The sequence below is a fragment of the Rhopilema esculentum genome, chromosome 20 (genome assembly GCF_057945365.1).
Source record: "Rhopilema esculentum isolate cy_ngs chromosome 20, ASM5794536v1, whole genome shotgun sequence".
In the NCBI taxonomy this organism is placed as follows: Eukaryota; Metazoa; Cnidaria; class Scyphozoa; order Rhizostomeae; family Rhizostomatidae; genus Rhopilema; species Rhopilema esculentum.
Genome location: NC_142834.1, coordinates 345,916 through 367,171, shown reverse-complemented (window position 1 = coordinate 367,171; position 21,256 = coordinate 345,916). Strand labels below are relative to the sequence as shown.

Genomic DNA, 21,256 nt, shown 5'->3' with positions numbered 1-21,256 from the left:
AGATGTGTGAACGTGTGATCAATGGTGAAGGGAATGTCCTGTGCTAGGTGATGCTATGAATGACGTAGGTGGATGTCATGGTGATGGCATGATGTAGGAATATGGCCTAATTTACAATATTAAAATCACTACATAGTGACAAAATTCACTAATAAAGAGCCAATCATGTTTTAACTGGCATTAAAATCACCACAAGAAGTCAGTACCTGAGAAAACAATCACTCCTAGTTTTTGGGGTTTGAGCCCCTGTTTCTCGGAAACGCCCCCTCATGCACTTGATCAACATTCAAATTCGCAATCTACGCCGAAAACTACATCAGAAAAAGTTGGTGTCGTAAATTCTAGCCTCTGGTCTGGACTGTCCTCTTAGCTTTGCAGCCCTGTGAATGCCTTCGGACTTTTTTATTTTGTGCAAGGTTTATGAAGTACCTCCTTCTCGTTCACTCACCACGCGCTGAAGAGGTCAGTGGCTCTCTTTTCACCTGGATCTCAACCTTTTCGCTCGAGAACAAGAGAAATAACAGCAAAATGTTGGGTGAAACTCCTGACATAGTAGAGTTTTTAAGAGGGCTGCCAGCTCCAGTGTGTCTCCTCCTGTTTTTACCCTTCGTTCTATTCACATCACAAATATCCCCCGTCTATGGCATTCAGGAGTTTCCAGTGTTCAGAATGCACCAGTATGATTTGCACGGCACAAAATACGGTGAGTATTTAAACGACTTTCTTTGGCGCCTGGAAAGCATTTCTTTGCATGTTGACATTTTTACTTCTTCAGAAATATTTAATGATGCCCATGCTAGCAATTAAACTCCAAGAAGAAGACCAGGGGAGTTACTCAGACTTTTTATATACGGGGAGGTCCATCCCCGATTATCAAAGTTTACCTAAAACAATCAAAAACAAATTTAGCAGATCCATAATTATTAGCTTAAAAGTGTCGATAAGATCCCAAAATATCAAAATACAAAATCTTGTTGTTGAGCACATTAGATACCACTAGTCATATTAAATTGCTATGTTGTCTAATCAGTTTAAACCTATCTGTTCTTTTGTTCCTGTTTTTGATATTGTTACGTGTTTGTTGAACCCATCAGTGTCAAAAAGGCATATTGTTAATAGCATACAGTAAATCAGGTCCCAATATTATATATCTGATCACAGGGAACATTTTTACCCATATAATTATCAGATGGACCCAGGTGCAGATGGTCTTGGTGATGTTCTCACCAAGAAAGAAGGGACCATGCCCTTTCAAATGTCCGAGAAGCTTCCTTTCACAAAAAGTGGATCATATCCACTACACTTTTATTAACATAAAAAGACTTTTAAAATTTTTCAGTACTAGAAGTTTCTTAATTTTTCACAGAATTCAGCACTCAAATCAGAATCCAGAATCGAGAATTTATTTTTTCAAATTTTTTAGAATAGCAGAAAACACATCTAAGGATTTTTGCTCAGAAAAGCACAAACTGGAGTAGTATTTTCATGCATGCTCTCATCTTTTCTAATTGCACAGTGCATGTTTTCCACTTGAAATTAAGGTTTACTACTGGCTGAGAGGTTTTAGCTAGTCGGTTGCCCAGGTTCTTACTTTTTCAAAGAGTATTTCTAGTAAATGAAACAGTGTACCATAAAAAAGATTAAAAGCACATTAAACATTTTGACAAGGAACATTTTGTGAGTACTTTGACAAGTTGGAACAAAGATTAATTAAGCAAGTTGGAACATTTTGTGAGTACTTTGAAATTGAATCAAATTTATTGAATTCAACAAAGAATTCTGTGGCAGAAGGACAGTATTTGTTGCTAAAGAGGGTATAAGCTACATCAAATGGAGCATACTTCAGACCAAGCAAAGGCAATGAATGTTTTCAACGCCAACATGGAAGAAGAACAGAAGTGTTCATTGGAAATGAAAACATGTAAATAATAGTATTGATTGGTCTGCAACATGAAATAAAATCAGAGCCTTTTCACTAACCAATACCAAATAAGAACAAACAATTGATAACTCTGATTGTCTTAAGAAAGGAAAAGGCTGAAAATGTTTAATCAATTGCTACCATGAGAAGCTTCAAGCATTTCTACTTTGAAAATGAAAGAAGAATACCTTAGAAAATCTAGGCCTTCTGTGTGTGTGTATATTTTCGAACTGAAACAAAATAAGTTGCATCTGGCAAATTTTTGGTGTGTCAGTGGCTAGTCATACTACTATTGTTAAACTGGCGTATTTCAATTTATTTTTGAATTTCAGTGGCATAATTCTCAGGAAAATGTGGACAGCCAATATTTTGCCATTTAACAGACAATAACATGCAGCTTTAAAAAATTGAGGGATTTTTAAAATTCTGTAATAATACTTGTACCAATTAACTCTCTGACTCTCTGTAATTCACAAGACAAACAAGAAGTAAATGGTTTTCTTGGGTGTAAAATTGAATAATTAAACCTTGATTTTTGCAATTTCATTTTTCGAGAAAAAATGACGTTCTCACCTGAGAACGGTGAGTAAGTCTGGATGTACCCCTTTGTAAAGTAGTTCAAGTGACCCCCTGGGGAACTGCAAGCAATGATGACTTGGCCCTAGTATTATATACATGGTGGGCCAGGTGCACGTGCAAAAAAACCAGCGTGCCTGGAAGCATATGCAAGTTTTTCCAGCTGGAGAATAGGCAACATTTATAGATGAAGAGATATGTAGGGGCAAATTGCTATTTTGCAAATTCTTGTAAATTCCCTTCAAACTCTACTCAACGTGTTAATTCATTTAAGATTAAGTGCATCATTCTCTTTGTCCTACCTAGGATCAAGAAGTGCTTTAGTCAATCTGGAAGCAAGACCATTTTCATCAAATAACCTAGCAAGACGTTGTGCTGTTGCAAAGCTATCAGAAGTCACTATAGACAGGTTGAAATCAAAGATAAATGATGGCCTCTCGGCTCTTCTTGTACTGCTGCCAAGCAAATATCCTGACATTTCTGAAGATGACAGAATTGTGAGTATCAAAGTTGATTTCCAGCGTTTTAACATTCTGAAATTAACATTGTACAGAGATACATCGAGATATGAGCAGGAATTGGAGTACTATGCCAAATGAAGTTGATAAGTGTATTTTCCAGGAATACCTGTCATGGACAGTTTACTTTTCATTTTTATTTACACAGAACATCATTCTTGTATTACTCTTTTTTCTTTTCATAGTATTATCAGCAACTAGAGATTCAGTTTCTGGAAACAGATGTGCCCATCCCTGTGTACTTTGCACATGAAAGCAAAGACTTGCTGGAACTCTATGAGAAGGTGACTGCGTCAATCACAAGCGATGCCGCCACTTCTGCATTGAAAGGTTAGTTACCACCAAGTTCTTCCAAAAGTGCTTTTACTCCTTTGACTTCTTATTGCCAACTATTTTCTATCTCTTGGATATATACTGTTCTTCATAAAATATGTATAGCTCTCTTTCTCAATCAAGTAATGAGTTGGACCTTTGGAATAACTAAATAGAACAGTAAGTGAATGTTACATCATGTTTATTAATTCTGATTGAGAATTTATGATGGTGGAGGCAATTTATTTTTTGTACAACCTTGTGTTCACAAAAATTAAAACAGATTAAATTGCACAATTCAGTGGCTGGGTTTCAGATTGTTTACTGGTTTTATCAGTAACAAACTACTGAGATAATTTATTTTTGTTAGCTCTCACAACCATCGCATCAGCCAGTGCATATCATTTGGTGTCTTCAGCATCAGAGTCAAAGCAGCTTCCAGATTTTCCAATCATCAGTTTGCAGGTAGGCCTCAGTGCCTCTTGGTTTCTGCTAGTCTTGTTAAATTAGTTGTTTCTTGACAGCATTGTTAAAGTATATATATATAAAGTCTTATATATATATGAGGTCTTAATCATTTGCATCTAAATGTTGCAATCAATATTAAAGCATTTTACAAAGAGTCATTGTTAGCCTCCACTGTAATTATGATTGAAACCATGAAGATGTTAATGCTTTCTTTAACAGTCACAGACAGTCCTGGAAATATGATATTTGGCGGTGTGCTGGTAACTTACTTCCATGAAAAGTTTAGGCATGTTATGGTGTGCGATGGCGTTTGATCCATGAAATGAAATGAAATGAAATGACCTTATGATTTTTACGAAGACCTGATAGCATTTCAAATGTCATGTTTGTATTTGAAAGGGTGTATCACTGTTTGAAAAAGAGTTTGAGGTTTTCATACAACTAAATAATGTTTACTGAATTTTGAAGAAGTTTCCTTAAAACAAAATAATTTAACAAAAAGCATACAGATTTTTAAGCCCTGTTGCGAACAGATTCGAATGAATCTGATTTTGATTCTCAGCTAATCCAGTAAACCATTTTCAAATATCGTCCTATGTAGAACTGGTCAAATCATAACACCGTTTGTAAGGTTGACATGGAACCTTTGCTTGGCTAAGAAAATTTAAGCTTTTCATTTTGTGTCAAAATTTTGATGCACTCTGAAAAATTAACACTTTTTGGCAATGAAGACATTAACTAGATGCAAAAATGCAAGATTATTATAAATGTTGCGGGGGAAAAAAATTGAGCTGCAAAATGAAAACTGACAATTCAATTGTAAACAAAACATGAACCAAATATGATTTTCTCAACTGCTGACTATATTTTAACTTGCCCTACCTTAAAGAATAAACTGTGAAATTTTGGTTTCAGTATCTTGCATAGTTTCAGAGAAAATTGTTCTTTGTTTTTCATACAATGTGAAGGATATTTTGTTTCTGCTTATAGGGAAAACTTCCTGGTCAAGGCTTAGAAGATCAACTTCCTACTATTGCCATTGTGGCTCATTATGACAGTTTGGGCATGATCCCTGTAAGTTTTTATTTTGAGGCTGTTAGTAGTTAAATCAAAATCTTCAAGAATTGATAAGAAATACCAGTTTGTACTTTATATGCTACACTATTACAGGGAAGTCATTCATTAGTCTAAGTCAGTTAAAAGTCTTACAATCATTTATTTTAAAAGACAAAAATTATTTTTGCTCAGTTTTAGCCATGTTTCTAAATTTGTTATGAAGAGCTAGAATCTATGATTGAATTAAGTTTTTCCACATGCTACCATTTATCTCATTTTCTAACACAGAAGGATGGTAGACTTTTGCCACCTGTTGTTATTATAAAGTCATGCAAGTGATGAAAGAAGTTTGAAATTTTAGTTTTGATTTTTCAGAAACTTGCAAATGGTCCAGATGCCAATGGTAGTGGTGCTGTGGCTTTGTTTGAGCTTGCCAGGCTGTTTTCAAAGTAAGTCCCCAGGCAAAAATTTTACTTGTCTTCTGTTAAGTATATTATTCTTTCTGTTTCTGAATTTGGTTTCATCAGATGAATGCAATTTTAGCTTTGGCTTCCTTGATAACAATTTTTGGTAAATGCCGGGAACTGAAGAAGTGGCATACTCCATGTTTGGATGTTTTCAAGCCCCATTCCACAAAATGTCTCCTCTTTGAACAATGTGTTCTGTTGAAAACCCTCTTAATAACATGCATTTTAGAAGGCATGTTGGCCTTGCCTCTGATTGAGATTTTCCAAATGATTGGGCCAACAACCAATGACATTTTCTAGCTGGTTGGGTTTTGTCTCTTTGAATGTCCTTCTTATTATTGAATAGAGTTACCATGAAATCTATTACTTAAGCTTGTTTCTTGTTCATATTTTAGGCTGTATTCACAAAGCAGTACACATGCAAAGTATCCTTTCCTCAATTTGTTATATTACAATTTACACAGTTTGATATTGTGGCGATTCATATTTTCAAAGCTTTTTATGATAGCCAATTTATATGTTTATAGTTATGAATGTTTGCATTTATTTGTGCATGGATCATTCGTAATGAAATTGGACCCTCTAGAGTCACTTATGATTTGAGGAAAACGTCCCATGTAAACTTTGCAAACAGGGCTCAACTTTGCTTGAATTGTCCATTCTTGTGTAGTTTTGTCATTTTTTTCTAAATTAGCTGCCGTGTGAAGTCACAACTGTTACACTTGTGTCTTTAATTGTGATATAGTTCGATTTTCTTTCTTAACTTGCCCAGATACAATTTGTTATTTTTCCTCTCCGGTGGTGGCAAGTTTAATTACCAAGGCACCAGACGGTTTATTGATGAAAACTTAGAGTCATCAGGTTTCTAGACTGTTTGTTTTTGTATATCTTAAAGCCATCTTTGTGCATCTCTCCTTTTGACCATCGCTTCCCTCTGTGTCTCCAACATGGTTTTTTGTTTGCATATTGGATACATAAGAGAAAAGTTTGTTTATTCGTTCTAGTAAAATATTGGAATTAAATGATAGCATATGTTTCAAGCAAATATATTTCCAACCCACTCACTGCCCAATAGGCTCTTTTTATTGTCCCACTGTTGCTGTCAGTGGACTTTTGTTTGGGACATTTTACCAAACGAAGCAATGATAGATTCAAGCACCTGATTTCTTTCGTGTCCCTCAGTTGCTTATATCGCTATCCAATACTGCAACAAAGCTTTCCCTTGTATCCTGATTGCGTATAAATCTAAACTTTTTAAACAACTGCTAATATTTGTGAAGCAATCGATTCCTTTGTTGCAGAAATCAGCCTGCTATCAGAAGTAGACTATGTCCTGTGTCTTGATTCATTGGGAGGAGGAACAAGCTTGAATTTCCACGTTTCAAAACCACCGAAGGAAGGGAGCACTGCATATCAAGTTATGGAGGTTGGTTATATTTTGCTTATTGGCTGATCCCGTTGTATTCGTTTGTAGCTATCCAAATCAGTTTCAATCATTCACGATTTCTCAAACTCGTTATTCAAACAGGCATTTCTTGTTCTTTGAAATACATGGGTACCAGGGGCGGTGCGCAGAGCTATAGAGTTGGTAATAGCTTCTATGATTCATTTCTATAAAAACGGGAATGAAACTGGGCACCAAGAAAAAGCTAGATGTAAGGGGCCGTTCGCTTTTGCAAGTGATCAAAAGACAGATGATAAAACTAAAAAATGCATTTCTCTAAATGAAGTAAAAATTTATGTAAAAAGAACCACATTTATAAAAAATGCAATACATTTATAATCTATTTTTTGGAAAATCTTTCAAAACGTGGTGCATTATATGATTTAAATCGTGCGATAACGTTTTCTTTAAAATTAGGCATTGCATTCAAATGTCGTAAAATTTTATGTTCTACTTGCAAAAGTAAAAGTTGTTCATTTCTGCTTTGCTTCATTCTTGACCTTGAATCCGAAATGACACGTTTCATACGACTAAAAACACGCTCGCCGTGCACGCTGGTGAGAGGTGTTACGGCTGCTAACTTCAATAATGTCATAACTTGAGGTATGGCTTCTTCGAGCTCGGCATCCTTTATCACGGACAGTAGATCCTGTAAACCGGCGTACCCTTCCTTTACTGAATCTAAGTCAAGACCTTGTTTACTTTCGATCTCAAATTCGTCTTTTTCTTCAACATCGTCTAATGCCTCACTTTCTACCGCAATATCCAATGCTATTTCCTCGGATTCCGTTAAATGCTTCCTTCGACTTTCCTTTTTCTTGGCGACTACAGCATCTCCCTTGCACACTGCATTGTTAAGTAGTGTCAATATTTCACTATTTCCGTACAAGATTTCAATGTTGTTTTCAACGGCAATCGGATCTGTAACAGCAAATGGATACAGGTTTTTCAGCTCATTGATTAATGCTCGCTGGTTAGCAGCAGATGCTTTCCTCCTTTCATCAAATTTGCTTGGGTGTATCAAATCAATCCACTTAAAATGATCCAAATTATCAAACCTCCAGTTTATTTGTTCGACAAAAGACTGGCAAACTTGTCTTGCATTGTTTTCCAAAGTCGATCTCCAGCTACTTTGTGAGCCATTTATTTCTTGATCCATTGCCCTCCATCCTGTTCTTGCTCTAACGCTTGGAAAGTTAGGGTCAGCAAGCAAAGTGTCCTCCCAGACCTGACTGAAATTAAAAATGGATAAAAGGTTTACAAAATCGTTTATCATTGACCTCAGTTGAACAGGGTCCAAAGAGGGTTTCTGCATCACGGTGACTATCGGGGTGCTCAACTCAAAAATCTTTCTGTAAAGTTTCAGAAAGTAAACAAATTCCACATCCTGCATTTGAGTACCAAAACCCCTTGCATTCGCTTGTGTTTCAGTCTTCTCTTTTACATCATGCGATATTTCATAGAAAGCTGTTCCAATCGCTTCGTAATGAGTATCGATAGCGCTTATAGCCGTATCACGGGAGAGCCAGCGTGTATCGCCTGGTTTTGGGAGATTGTGGCCAAGACTCGTTGTTCTCTTTGGGCTGTTTCTAAAAAATGTTATCAACTTGTCAACAATACCGAAGAATTTTGCAATTTTCGGAATTTTCATTGCTGACTGTGCAGCACAAAGTGACATTCTATGAGCCACGCAATGATTGTAAAAAGCGAATGGACAATGTTCCTGCACTTTTTTTTGCACCTCATTAAGCGAGCCGCTCATAACAGCTGCACCATCATATGATTGCCCAATAACTTTTTCTTTGCATGTTGCTGGCATTACTTTATATTTTTCCAGTGTGCTGAGCAGTATGGAAGTAAGGTTTTCAACAGACTGATCATCTGAACAATCCACCACACCCAGCATATGCTCTTCAACCTCCCCATCATAAACAAGGCGCACAGAAACGACTGTTTGCTCCACATTGCTAGCATCGCTACTGTCATCCATCATTACAGCTACGAATGTAGATGCATCAATTCTTCTTTGAATTTCCCCCCTCACTTCTTCTGATAAGCACTCTATTATTTCATTTTGTGGACCATGAGAAGTATATGTTATTCTATCGTTGTCAAGAAATGATCGCAAATCGTCACTGTAGCAGGCAAGCAGCTCTAAAAGTTCAAGAAAATTGCCTCTGTTACAAGATGATCTTGACTCATCGTGGCCACGGAATGCAAGGCCCTGGGCTGCTAGAAACGAGGATATATCCACATGATGCCTCATTATTTTAGAATACCTTGAAGCATCGCGATTGTGCCATGCAACTTTTCTTTGCCTTTGTTCATCAAGAGCACAAGCAATATCGATATTTCCAAGGAGCTTGTATGCCGTGTAATTTGCTACATGTTTCTTTGAGGCTTGATGACGATTAGCAATATGGGCTAAATTTGCTCCTGTTGAGCAAAATCCGTTTTCCTGAACGAAAGATACTTTCTTCATCTGAAAAAAAACGAAATTAAATTTATTTGGAATGTTTTGCATTGAAAGACCCCTTAAAATGTTACTTGATATTGAATATGTTACCACAAATAGTAGGTAAAATATTGATTTAACAAATTCTGTTCCTGTCATCCATTGCGAATTATATACAACACATTTCAATTGGACGGCTTATGGCCTTTTCTTTTAGCCGCTAAAAGGCTCGTTAATAGAACTGCAATTTTATTAACACGGGAGCCGATGAGAGCCCCTTTCATGACCATTGTCCATCCTGAGCTCTGTGAAAAGGACTGACAGAAATATTTTGATTTATTTGAATTTATATTATATATAAAAGTAATTTGTTTCTAACTTACTGTTGATAAGTCACCAATGACTAAACAAGGCCAACAGAAAAAAGTATTTTTTTCTTCATCTCCACACATCCATGGATATGCTTGATAAGCAGACTCACAGGATCTGTTCTTTATCACGACTTTAGGGCAAGGTCTACCGTTCTTTTTCATATCCAGACGTTGCTCATGAGTTAACTTTCCTTGCGACGAAATGAGTGAAAAAACTTTCTGGACATCCCAGTGATGTTTAGTTCTATCGCTTGCTAATAAGCGCTTCATGTTTAAAAGATATCGGTCCGATTACGTAGTAGTCTCTGGCCACGTTAAGATAATTTGAGAACTATTACCTCCAAAGCAAAAGCGTGCAGTTTTTATTCACGAAAACAAAGTAGCCGAATCAATGGGTTATTACCCGCCTGGTTGTTTCGCAAGGCTAGTGGTAATAAAATTGCGAAACTATTAACGTGACGTTGGACAAAATGCTCATTGATAACAGATAAATACGCTCATTATGGTTTTTGTTGGCAATACAATAGTAGTTTGTTTCATTCATATTGCTTGCGCTCTTAACATGAGATTCAATTAAGTTCGGTAGGCAAACGAATTCGGTTGGTTGCCTTTAACTTTTTTATGATAGTTTTTAGTATACATAATCAGAGTTTTATTTAAAAAAAATTGGTAATAGACTATTAACATTATTACCACTGCCCGCCGCCCCTGATGGGTACAGCACCTAAGATTTCTCTTGAAACAGTGATATGATAAAGATAGAAATAATCCTGCCATCATTAATGTTCTGTGGTATATCGGGACTGCATGAAACAAGTAAAGCAATGTTCGAGCCTCCTTGAAACTGGTCACCAATTGATCAGTGTATTTTGCTGACTCCAAGCTTGCATAATTCTAGCGTGGAGAGCTCTTCACGAAACAGTTTTTAATTTAATTGAAAAATAACCTTGAAATATATGTTACCTTTAATAATAGTTAATTTTACTATTTTGTTTTTATTCAATGTAAAATGACAGTTCCTTAAAGACTTTTTTCCACTTTTTTAACCTTTTCTACTGATGCCCTGAGACAAAAAACGAGGTAAGACTCAAAATAATATGTCCACGTGACTCCAGCCAACTTTAAAATGGTTCTTCAAGATGATGAGTCTTTGTAGGTTTGCTTGTATCAAGAATAACATTATTTTCTTATCATTGTGTGAATCAAGTCTCAACTTGCGAATCTAATGCTTTGCTTTTATTTTTCCTCTAGGAAATGAAATCGGTGAGTTGTCAATTGTTATTTGTTAATTTTATATTTCTATGTTTCTAAGCAAAGTAATTTCAAATAGGCAAGGTGGTTCGTTACCATATATAGTTTGGATTCGTCAGATATCTTTCTTCTCTAAACACAAAAAGAAATAGATGTTTAAAATGTATGGACAAAAATCGCAATGAATTACTGCTGTATGTTGCGTCACTTGTTTTTGTGTCTAGCCCTAACCTTGTGTACATTTCAAAGCCCAGTCTCCTGAAGCATTAGAACTAAGCCACCAATTTCTAAAACTCTTTTCATTTTTAATTTTTCTTGAATTAAATCCTCGCTTATGTAGATTACCTTTTTTCAGCTTGTGAAAGAGATGTACCCAGAGGTGACATTTAATATGGTGCACAAAAGAATTAATCTTGCGGATGAAATGCTATCTTGGGAGCACGAGAGGTTCTCTCTAAGGCGGCTGCCAGCTGGAACCATTTCTCGTTTTGAGTCTGTAACTGATCACGATAGGAAGACTTTGTTCAGTAAGAAGTGAGTTTAGGGCTGCAATTGTTTGCATATTTTCTAGTTGAGAATTTCTTTTCCAAGGGGAAATCTCTATAAAGCTGCAGAAGTAAATGTGGAAAGAAGTTGAAAGGTGGTTCAAACCAAACAGATCCAAAGAAGGTTTACGATAATGGAAAGTTTTGGATGGGTCCTTAATGAGACCTAAGCAGGGATATCATCTGTAGTTGATGAAATTCTAGTAGTTTTATGCGAACCGTAACGCTGCCCAAAACTCCCTAGGCCTTGATTACGTAATTTTCACATAAGTCTCGAAACGAGGCCGGTTATCTTCAGAGTTTTGTGAAGATGGAGCCCATCAATGCACGGATAATATATGCAGCTTTATTCACAGTCTCCATTTTTACTGCATATGAAACTTGAAATATTTTGAAAATAGTTGCTTTTTCAAAGGCTTTGTAATGCAATAAACAAGTGTATTGCTTTTATTTTCAAATTGAAATCGGAACGGTTTGAGTCACTTAGCAATGTTTAACAAAATGAAACTGTAAGGGAAGAAAACTGCAACGAGAAGATTTGTTATTTTTTAGAGTCGATGTGAATGTTTTGCAGAGAAATGTGAAAATAGTTGGGGAGGTTTTGGCAAGGCATATATTCAATCACTCTGGCAAGGTAAACTTTTATGGCTTGTAAATACTTACCTTGTCTAAGCCTTGTAAATCTTACCTTGTCTAAGCCTTGTAAACACTTACCTTGTCTAAGCCTTGTAAATACTTACCTTGTCTGAGCCTTGTAAATACTTACCTTGTCTAAGCCTTGTAAATACTTACCTTGTCTAAGCCTTGTAAATCTTACCTTGTCTAAGCCTTGTAAATCTTACCTTGTCTAAGCCTTGTAAATACTTACCTTGTCTGAGCCTTGTAAATACTTACCTTGTCTAAGCCTTGTAAATACTTACCTTGTCTAAGCCTTGTAAATCTTACCTTGTCTAAGCCTTGTAAATCTTACCTTGTCTAAGCCTTGTAAATCTTACCTTGTCTAAGCCTTGTAAACACTTACCTTGTCTAAGCCTTGTAAATACTTACCTTGTCTGAGCCTTGTAAATACTTACCTTGTCTAAGCCTTGTAAATACTTACCTTGTCTAAGCCTTGTAAATCTTACCTTGTCTAAGCCTTGTAAATCTTACCTTGTCTAAGCCTTGTAAATACTTACCTTGTCTGAGCCTTGTAAATACTTACCTTGTCTAAGCCTTGTAAATACTTACCTTGTCTAAGCCTTGTAAATCTTACCTTGTCTAAGCCTTGTAAATCTTACCTTGTCTAAGCCTTGTAAATCTTACCTTGTCTAAGCCTTGTAAATACTTACCTTGTCTAAGCCTTGTAAATCTTACCTTGTCTAAGCCTTGTAAATACTTACCTTGTCTAAGCCTTGTAAATACTTACCTTGTCTAAGCCTTGTAAATACTTACCTTGTCTAAGCCTTGTAAATACTTACCTTGTCTAAGCCTTGTAAATACTTACCTTGTCTAAGCCTTGTAAATCTTACCTTGTCTAAGCCTTGTAAATACTTACCTTGTCTAAGCCTTGTAAATGCTTACCTTGTCTAAGCCTTGTAAATACTTACCTTGTCTAAGCCTTGTAAATACTTACCTTGTCTAAGCCTTGTAAATACTTACCTTGTCAAAGCCTTGTAAATACTTACCTTGTCTAAGCCTTGTAAATACTTACCTTGTCTAAGCCTCGTAAATACTTACCTTGTCTAAGCCTTGTAAATACTTACCTTGTCTAAGCCTCGTAAATACTTACCTTTGTCTAAGCCTTGTAAATACTTACCTTGTCTAAGCCTTGTAAATACTTACCTTACCTTAGTTCTTCCACAGTTCACTTCGATGTTGTTGATGTGGTATCTCTTTATCTTAGCAATCAAACCACTGTCTTTCAAATATATTCTAATAAAATATGAACAATTTTGTTCATCGTGTTCTTTCGGACCCTTATTCTGACGTTTTATACTCTGAGGATTGTCAGACAGAAAAGCTTTAAGTAGTATGCTGTGGAATGGTTGCTTTTTTCAAAGCCATTTTCTAATGAGATAAGTCATTTTCTAATGAGATCAGTCATTTTCTAATGAGATACCTTGCACGGAGAACGCCTAACAACCCCCCTCCCCCTCCCCCTTGCTAAGCCACTTATCAGCACGGTTTCCAGAGGGAGACCTCAGGTGTACATGTAAAGCACCCCATATGTGAATGGAATTGAAACGTTTTTTCATCAAGATACTTCAAATACACATGATTATATTGTGGTTATGAACTCGCGTGATTGAATTCGCCAACCATCATTTAAATGGAATCAAACATATTATTCGATGCTCCAAATTCTTTCTCCTTTTCTTTACAGCCAGCGTCAAAACATCTCGAAATCCTTGCAGGATCATTGGTAAATAGCAAGTCGTCTTTTCTTATTTCATTTAATTGATTACTTTGTTCCGCATGTTAATATCCCATAACTTGTGTCGGGACCTCTTCACTGTTACTTTTGGTGCAACTTTGATTTTGTGAGTTTTACCAAACGGAGCAGTGATAGAAGCATGCATGTAGTCACCACTTCTCAGTTGACGTTTTGTTGTCGTCAATTGTCCGTGACTGATGCAATATTCCCTTTTCTCCTTGCTTATTGCATTGTTTCATAATTTTCTCCTCCTCTTTACTTTAATTGTTTAATGACTAGGGAACGCCATCCAGCTATTCCTGACTTGGTTTGATTCCCTTGTTTAGTTTTGACGTGACTTCTTCAGCTGCAGAGCTTCTTAAACTCGTAAAGCTTACCTGAATTAAACTTTTATAAACATAACAATTTCTCTTTGTGATTTTTGCGCCCTTACCCTGTGCTTAGTCTAACTTGGTCATTTGCTTTAGGAACCAGACCGGGCCATTATGTCCTCTTTGCTGCACCAAATCACAAGTGAGTCAAGAAGCGCCTTTCTGGTAACAAAAGAGAGCTCTTTTCTCAAAACATCAGAAGAGGTATTACTTTCTTGTTATTGTTTGTTTATATTTTTTCAAATATCTTGCGTATATGAATTTTGTATAAATTTGCAAATGTTTATTTTTGTAAAAGTATATATACACAAATGCGAATCGTGTAACAACCTTGAGTTCAGTGGCGGACAAGTGAAGAATTTAAAATTGGGCAGCATGCTTTGTGGAAACATTTTCTCTTGTCAGCCTCTTCCTACTGAATATGTCTTTTATTTATTTATTTATTTATTTATTTATTTATTTATTTATTTATTTATTTATTTATTTATTTATTTATTTATTTATTCATTCATTCATTTATTTATTTATTTATTTATTTATTTATTTATTTATTTATTTATTTATTTACGTAAAATTCAAGGAGAGATTTGCACAATTTTTACATTAAAAGTAAAGTAATTTTGTCATTAGCAAGATTATGTATATTCTATATTTTTCAACTTACTATTTGTCCTTATTGTGATGTTTATCCGACTTGCAAACGGATTTTCAAGGCTTGATATTGATTCATAGTCTTAATGTCTTTAGATATTATCAAGATATGTCAAAGAGGTCAAAAGAATGACCGCCCGAGCTGACAAAAAGTTTGTTCTTTTTTATCTTTTGGATTTCTAAGTTTTAACCTGACCAAATGATACCTAGTTGTATCCATCATTTAGTATTTATCATTTACTAATGTATTTGCAGGTATTGACTGCAGGGGCGGACACTTGGTCAAGTATTGGGGGGGCAAGCCTATTGTATAATAAGATGGCGTCAAATTTCCCATTGTTTTGGAATAAAAGACCATTGTCCTCTTAAGTATTGGGGGGTGGTCGGCCCCCCCCCCCCCCTCGATGTTAGCTGAGCGATGTTTGGTTGACCTTTTAGTGCAAACAGGCGCCATAAAGAAAAGCCTGCAACAGGATGCAGAAATTTCAAAATGTCTCATCATCTTTAATAACGAAACACCCAGCATACATTTGTTTTTTCCACACCTGATTTGCTCAAAATGCTGTCTCTTAAAGCATAAAGCATGTTGCATCTTTAGACTCAATGTAATGACAAACTCTTTTCATCCCAACGTATTTTGCGCAATCCTTTGAGTATTTGAAACCTTTTAATTTTCTCGTTGCGTACATTTGAACAGTTGGAAAGCAACATCGCTTCACTTCTCGCTCTACATCGCTTCACTTCTCGCTCTACATCGCTCGATTTTTAACTGTTTTAGTCCACTTGGAGCTATTTGAGTTTTTGTTCCTTTTTCAGGGACCCAGAGTTCACTTTTTACGACAACTTTGAAGCAAAGATGTCCGTTTACAGGTCAGTGTTAATTATATTCCCCCACTGAACATCTTTGTGATATTCCTGTATGTTATTGGGACTATAGAAGTTGCCTCAAGAAAACCATCTTCTTTATCTCAGATTCTTACCAACTGCATATTTTCAATTTTCGCGCGTTGTAATCAAACTTCAAACTTTCTATGATAACGATATATTTTTGTGAGTTTCGTTTTGGCATTCCAGTTCCTATTATTTACTGTATTTAGGATATGTCCATTAATTTTTTTTCTATCTGATATGATAAATTAGATCCTTATAAAGCAAATCATCTGTATCGAGAAGCCCACGAGATATTTCAAGTAAGGCTATAAAACAGCCACAGTTTTTATTTCTTGATGGATTCTCTTCGCCCATGTATTTCTCCAATTTACCACAGGGTACCCTGCTGTCCTGAAACGTAGCGTATGTTTTAAAAAGGATTATCGCTTTTCTTATCCTGTTTGTGATGCCGTTGCCCTGCCTTTTTCAAGAGGCATCTCCTTGCATTCTTATATCTTCAAAATTTCGTTTTTCATTTCAAACATGACAACCTCCTCTTGTTTCCATTTACAGTGTAAAACCGGCCCTATTCGATCTTCTGTTGGCATTGTTCATCGCAATGTACCTAGGGGTCGTCTATCTCCTAATAGAGGTGAGTTTGGGCTCCTTTATCTCTATCTTACAATGCGTTTATATTAAACAATGCGTTACAATGCTTTTTGTTAATCAAACGAATGCTACTCCTTTGAAAGAATCAGCATCTTCATTGGAGAAAGTCTATTCAACAATACATGGTGTTAGCGAATAATATGCAAGGTTCCTGACGTCTTTTCTCGTTATTTGGACTTAAACTTCTGTCATGAAAAGTGCTAACAGAGGCTTTCTGTACATTAACGGAATTTGAATCTGAGCTGTGAATAAAGCTATAATCACACTTTTTAGCTTTATTATTGTTTCATATGTGTGATTTAAAATTTTTGTATTTGACTAAGGATTCAACTGACGTTAGTTGAAAAGACTTCAGTATTTGGCTTTCTGTGGGAATCTTAAGTCTCTGAGACGAGCTACAGTCATGGACAAAATTGTTGTGAAAGATTTTAATTTTGGAAAATTCGAGAGATTAATATTACAGAAATAGCCTTGCCCTCCGTATTCCCAAAATGAATGTAACCGTATCATCAAAGAACAAGCTAGACAGCTTCAGCATTGACATGTGGGTCTGGGAGAAGGTTTCTTTACCCGTTTTGAAAAAAATATATCTAATTGGTTCTAGTCCGTGATTGTAGTAACGACGGCTTGAGACCCTAATAACCGCTGTTCCGTGGTATCAAATTTCTGTTTGAACCTGATTTCATCCAGAGCCAAAACCACGGTAAAGTAAATGACGATGCTCCTTTATAACCCTGTTTGGTTTTTAGCAAACAGGATAACCAAGCATGTCAAACACATCTTCCAAATAATCCCACATTCAACCCGAATAATCCCACATTCAAGTGTTTTTTTGAAACTTTGCTTAATTGAAAACGACTGACTGTCTGGTACCTCATCCGTTTTGGTTATAAGAGATGTCCAGGCTTTCTCGTATCACTTGAAAGGGCTTTCCCTGTAGTTCCTTGTTTCAATTTTCAAACACTTCAACGAACTCTCCCTTGAGAAATTGATATCCCCCTTTTGTGTACAAGAAACTGATATCCCCCTTTTGTGTACAATAAGTTGATACCCCCCGTTCCCAAAAGACGTTCAATGTTTTTTATAACCTTCTTTTCTCGTAGAATTTTCCACTTCTCCTTGAATTGTTCCCGAAGCCTGTTACTAATGGGAAATGCCACTAGACTGAAAAATCGACGAGAATCATTTCATCAAGATGCCAGAGGACGAACTGATGAAACATTAAATGTGAAGCAATTTATAGAAAAGTAAACACGAATTTGATGCAGTGCAGAGATTGATGCATGCCAGAGATTGATGCATGCCAGAGATTGATGCATGCCAGAGATTGATGCATGCCAGAGATTGATGCATTGCAGAAATTAACAGCGTTGGTGCTTTGAATGCTGCTTCAATCCGGTTTTCAACATTAGGCTAATATTCTAGTGATGCACCTCATGTTCTGTACAAAGTTATAAAGTATGTTTTTTGTCATCGTCATAGCAGATACTTTATATAATCGTTAACTCATTCTTTCAAGTGGTTCATCATTTTGCGAGTCAATGAGTTTTAAACATTGTATATCTGTGTTTTTCTTGTTTAACAAGCTTTTGATTTTTTCAAACGTTTTCATGAGCGTATTTCAGTGTATGCGCTGCTAAATTCCTTGTTACTTAGCTCTTTCAAAGGCCATGTGTCGCGTTAGCATTTGGCTAATACAACAAAAACGTTTCGCTTGGAATTTCATTGTTTCGTGACTTTTCATTTCTGCTTCTTGTATTTTTGCTGTTGTAAAAATTCATCCTCGATTTCATGCTTTGTACTAAGCAAAAATAATAATTGTTTTTTGCATTACCCAATCATGTCCACGACACGTGCCCTTTAATTTATCTTATATTTATTTCTCAGAAAAGTGGATAACTTGGTAGTCGAGAGCAAAATGTCCCTCGAATATTTTTTCCAGTATTGTTAATTAATCATTAAAAAACCATTGCGCTGACTACAGTCCCAAGGGTCCGTGGTTCGAGTCCCTGCCATGACCAAACCTTCACCCAAAGTGTGGAGAGTCGCCAGCTCTCTGTAATTGCAGGCTTATAGGAATCACGAAGCTTCTCAGTGCCCAAAAAACTACCTTCGGATGCTAGGTGGAAATACAAATACGAAAACAAATTGCTCCTTTGAAAGAAGGTACAAGACATTCATAGAAAATACAAGATAGTATTTTCATTGTCGAAGATATTACAATGTGATTATATTTTGTTGCTTGAGCTCAATTTTTTTCTTTGCCGGAGAAAGATTTCAGTCAAGTTATAAAATTTGCTCCGAACCTGTCTCTCCGAACCTGTCTCCTATGTCCTCGTGTGTCACGGTGTATTATAAAGAAGTATGATAAGATCAAAGAAATGTTCTTTAAGCTGTGAAGCTCTAAAATTTTGCAGCGTGTGGAATCATGTTTTTTGCAGTTAAATCAAACGCAACATCTCGCGAATCGTGTCTTTTTACGCGTTTGTTTTTTTCTGATTTCCCTAAAAACATGGGTGGGAATTTTATAACCGACAGGCAGTTTTTGAATGCCAAATTACGATATTCGTTAACACACCATAAGCAAGGGACATTTATCAATATTTTAGAGTACATAAAGTTACTCAATGCCTTAGCAATTTACTCGGGGGAGGGGCTATTTTGGGTATTGGGGACATGCCAGCCAAAGATGTAATGTCCTTTTGTGATTTAGATATCAACACAGGTAATTATTTCCTAATAATTGGTACAAATGAACGGCTCACTTTCTGGAAACTCTCTGGATAAATTGCAGAACTGCTAAGCAATTTAGTGAACTAAAAATTTGTGATATGCAAGCTATTATTTAAAAATGGAAAGGCAGTACACGTTATGAAAGGGGGCCTCAAACGTCATAAAGCACAGTGAAAGACACGTAAGACTTGATTTAGACAATTATTCAAGAGAGAGAGTTAAAAAAACTCAAATTGGTAACGTTTAAGTTCATCAAAACTGTCGTCGAGACTTTCTTAACCTAAGAAAGGAATTCTGAAAAAGTTACGATGTTATTGCAACACATTGTTCTGAAAGACTGCAATCACGTTTTACTGAGCTCAGGTGGAAAAAATATTGCTTCCTTTGTGGTAATGCTGCTACAAATGACTATATAGCAATGATGCGTCATTCCAGGTAAGGCTTTCTCCCGTAAAGGTGCCAAGATGCTTGAAATTAGATATTAAAGTATTTGAAATTAATTCTGCTTTTTTGTATGTTTAAAGCGTCTTTTCGATGGTCTTGAACACAGGCTAGCAAAGTGGGTCCGTCAAAATGACAAGGAATGATGGCTAGCTGAATGACTTGGCTTTGACGCGCATTGTATGTGGTGTTGCTTAAAAGATTGACTTTAGTAATGTTATCGACGTTTCTGCCTTAACTAAGCTTGTAAACTGGTACTGCAAAGGATGGAAAGTTAACGAGCAACAGTTTGAATAAAATATTTAAAGGAGGGGGCGGGGAAAAGGGCTCATAAGTTGACTCACTTTTATTTGCCCCGTAGCACTGCATTCATACCTATTTTGTATAAACAGAACCCCAGGCCAAAGATTCGCAAAAAGCTGTTAGAAAAGATGATTATTTTAACCACGCTACAAAGCAGTATCTTGATAAAGCCCATTTTAGCCTTCATTTTCAGAGCAAGGGCGTTGGGGAGAGTCGTGATGACTTAGCTCCAAGGCCCGTACCCCCTAGCACTGGCGCTAGAAAACTGTGTCACAACGATACCAGTGCAAGAAAAGCTTTGGAAGGATGCAGCATTGCATCATCCATGGACTGCAAATGTATAACCTCGCCTTCACGGCAGAATTGATCTTGTAGCAGCAGACGCAATATATAATCATATATCATGACAACTGCTTTTCACGTTTCATGCTGGGCAAAGAATTCCAAATACCAGAGGTCCTTAAAAGACAGAATTGATCCATCTGTGAAATTGTTGAAAAATTAGTACTCTCATTTATAATCAAGAATTTTCAAAAATTTAGCGGGTTAGCAACAAGACTTGCTCATTTTGTTACTGTTCAACCTATACTCAGGGCCCACGCTACAAATTTCAAGGTGGAGGGGCAAAGTTCTATACATTGAACTTAAATTTAGGGCTTCAAAACAGGACCTCTATGGAAATATTTTTGTTGCCAAAAAAGTAGGGGGCCATAGCCTCTCCGCCCCCCCTCTCCCCCCCCCCCTGGTGGTACGGGCCCTAATACTCAATTTTATTTCTCAATTGTGGACTCGAATACCTGTTTAGCTTCCAAATTCAGAATTTACGCCTTGAATTGTTGCAAGCTTTTCATATTTTGCAGAATCCCTCGGCAGATGTAATTGTGCATATGGTCAAAAAGCTCATGTTTTTAAAACATTCTAGAAAAATTTTTCCCCAAGTTGGATTTTAGGCGATTTTGGATATGTTATAGAGGAAAAAATTATACGTAAAATGGTGTACTTTTTGCTTTTCTACTAATTTGTTCCTGGTTAATCACTCCAACGACTGCACTAGGAAAAGGTTTCAGTCAAGCTAAAAAATTTGCTCCGAACCTGTCTCCTATGTCCTTGTGTGTCACGGTGTATTATAAAGAAGTGTGATAAGATCAAAGAAATGTTCTTTAAGCTGTGAAGCTCTAAAATTTTGCAGCGTGTAGAATCATATGTTTTTTGCAGTTAAATCAATTGAATATCTCGCAAATCGTGTCTTTTTACGCGTTACGTGTAATATAGAAAGAAATCTTCAAACACGGAATAAGCAAAAACCAGTTTCCCAGAAGGTCTGAGTATTTTTAGGTGTCTTTAGTTTTAGGTATCTTCAGAACTGTGCAGTTAGTTAAATGAGGGTGGTGTTTGCAATGCTGTTAAGATTACATTACAAT

General features: G+C 36.3%; 2 protein-coding genes across 2 annotated transcripts; one reads left to right on the top strand and one right to left on the bottom strand.

Annotated features, from left to right (window-relative positions):
* The first annotated feature begins 421 nt into the window (after positions 1-421).
* On the top strand, positions 422-17,918 carry LOC135687205 (BOS complex subunit ncln). Its single transcript, XM_065203710.2, has 18 exons — positions 422-703; positions 2,804-2,994; positions 3,201-3,345; positions 3,698-3,792; positions 4,786-4,869; positions 5,227-5,300; positions 5,714-5,743; positions 6,091-6,179; positions 6,620-6,744; positions 10,840-10,851; positions 11,195-11,373; positions 11,937-12,018; positions 13,747-13,785; positions 14,265-14,372; positions 14,916-14,971; positions 15,636-15,689; positions 16,263-16,341; positions 17,462-17,918. The coding sequence occupies exons 1-18, from the start codon at positions 529-531 to the stop codon at positions 17,519-17,521; spliced, it is 1,677 nt and encodes a 558-aa protein (XP_065059782.2). The 5' UTR covers positions 422-528; the 3' UTR covers positions 17,522-17,918.
* LOC135685818 (zinc finger MYM-type protein 1) lies at positions 6,882-10,267 on the bottom strand. The gene is made up of 2 exons (XM_065201898.2): positions 9,601-10,267; positions 6,882-9,244 (listed from the first exon to the last, which is right to left on the bottom strand). The coding sequence occupies exons 1-2, from the start codon at positions 9,856-9,858 to the stop codon at positions 7,103-7,105; spliced, it is 2,400 nt and encodes a 799-aa protein (XP_065057970.2). The 5' UTR covers positions 9,859-10,267; the 3' UTR covers positions 6,882-7,102.
* Positions 17,919-21,256: the final 3,338 nt, after the last annotated feature.

What these genes read in the sequence shown, in the direction of transcription:
- LOC135687205 (XM_065203710.2), top strand. Translation starts at nt 529, where the DNA reads ATGTTGGGTGAAACTCCTGACATAGTAGAGTTTTTAAGAGGGCTGCCA. An exon ending in CAAAGCAGTACACATGCAAA is followed by an intron (nt 5,744 to 6,090) that starts GTATCCTTTCCT and finishes TAACTTGCCCAG; the next exon opens with ATACAATTTGTTATTTTTCC. An exon ending in AAATCCTTGCAGGATCATTG is followed by an intron (nt 13,786 to 14,264) that starts GTAAATAGCAAG and finishes CATTTGCTTTAG; the next exon opens with GAACCAGACCGGGCCATTAT.
- LOC135685818 (XM_065201898.2), bottom strand. Translation starts at nt 9,858, where the DNA reads ATGAAGCGCTTATTAGCAAGCGATAGAACTAAACATCACTGGGATGTC. An exon ending in TCATTGGTGACTTATCAACA is followed by an intron (nt 9,245 to 9,600) that starts GTAAGTTAGAAA and finishes GTTTTTTTTCAG; the next exon opens with ATGAAGAAAGTATCTTTCGT.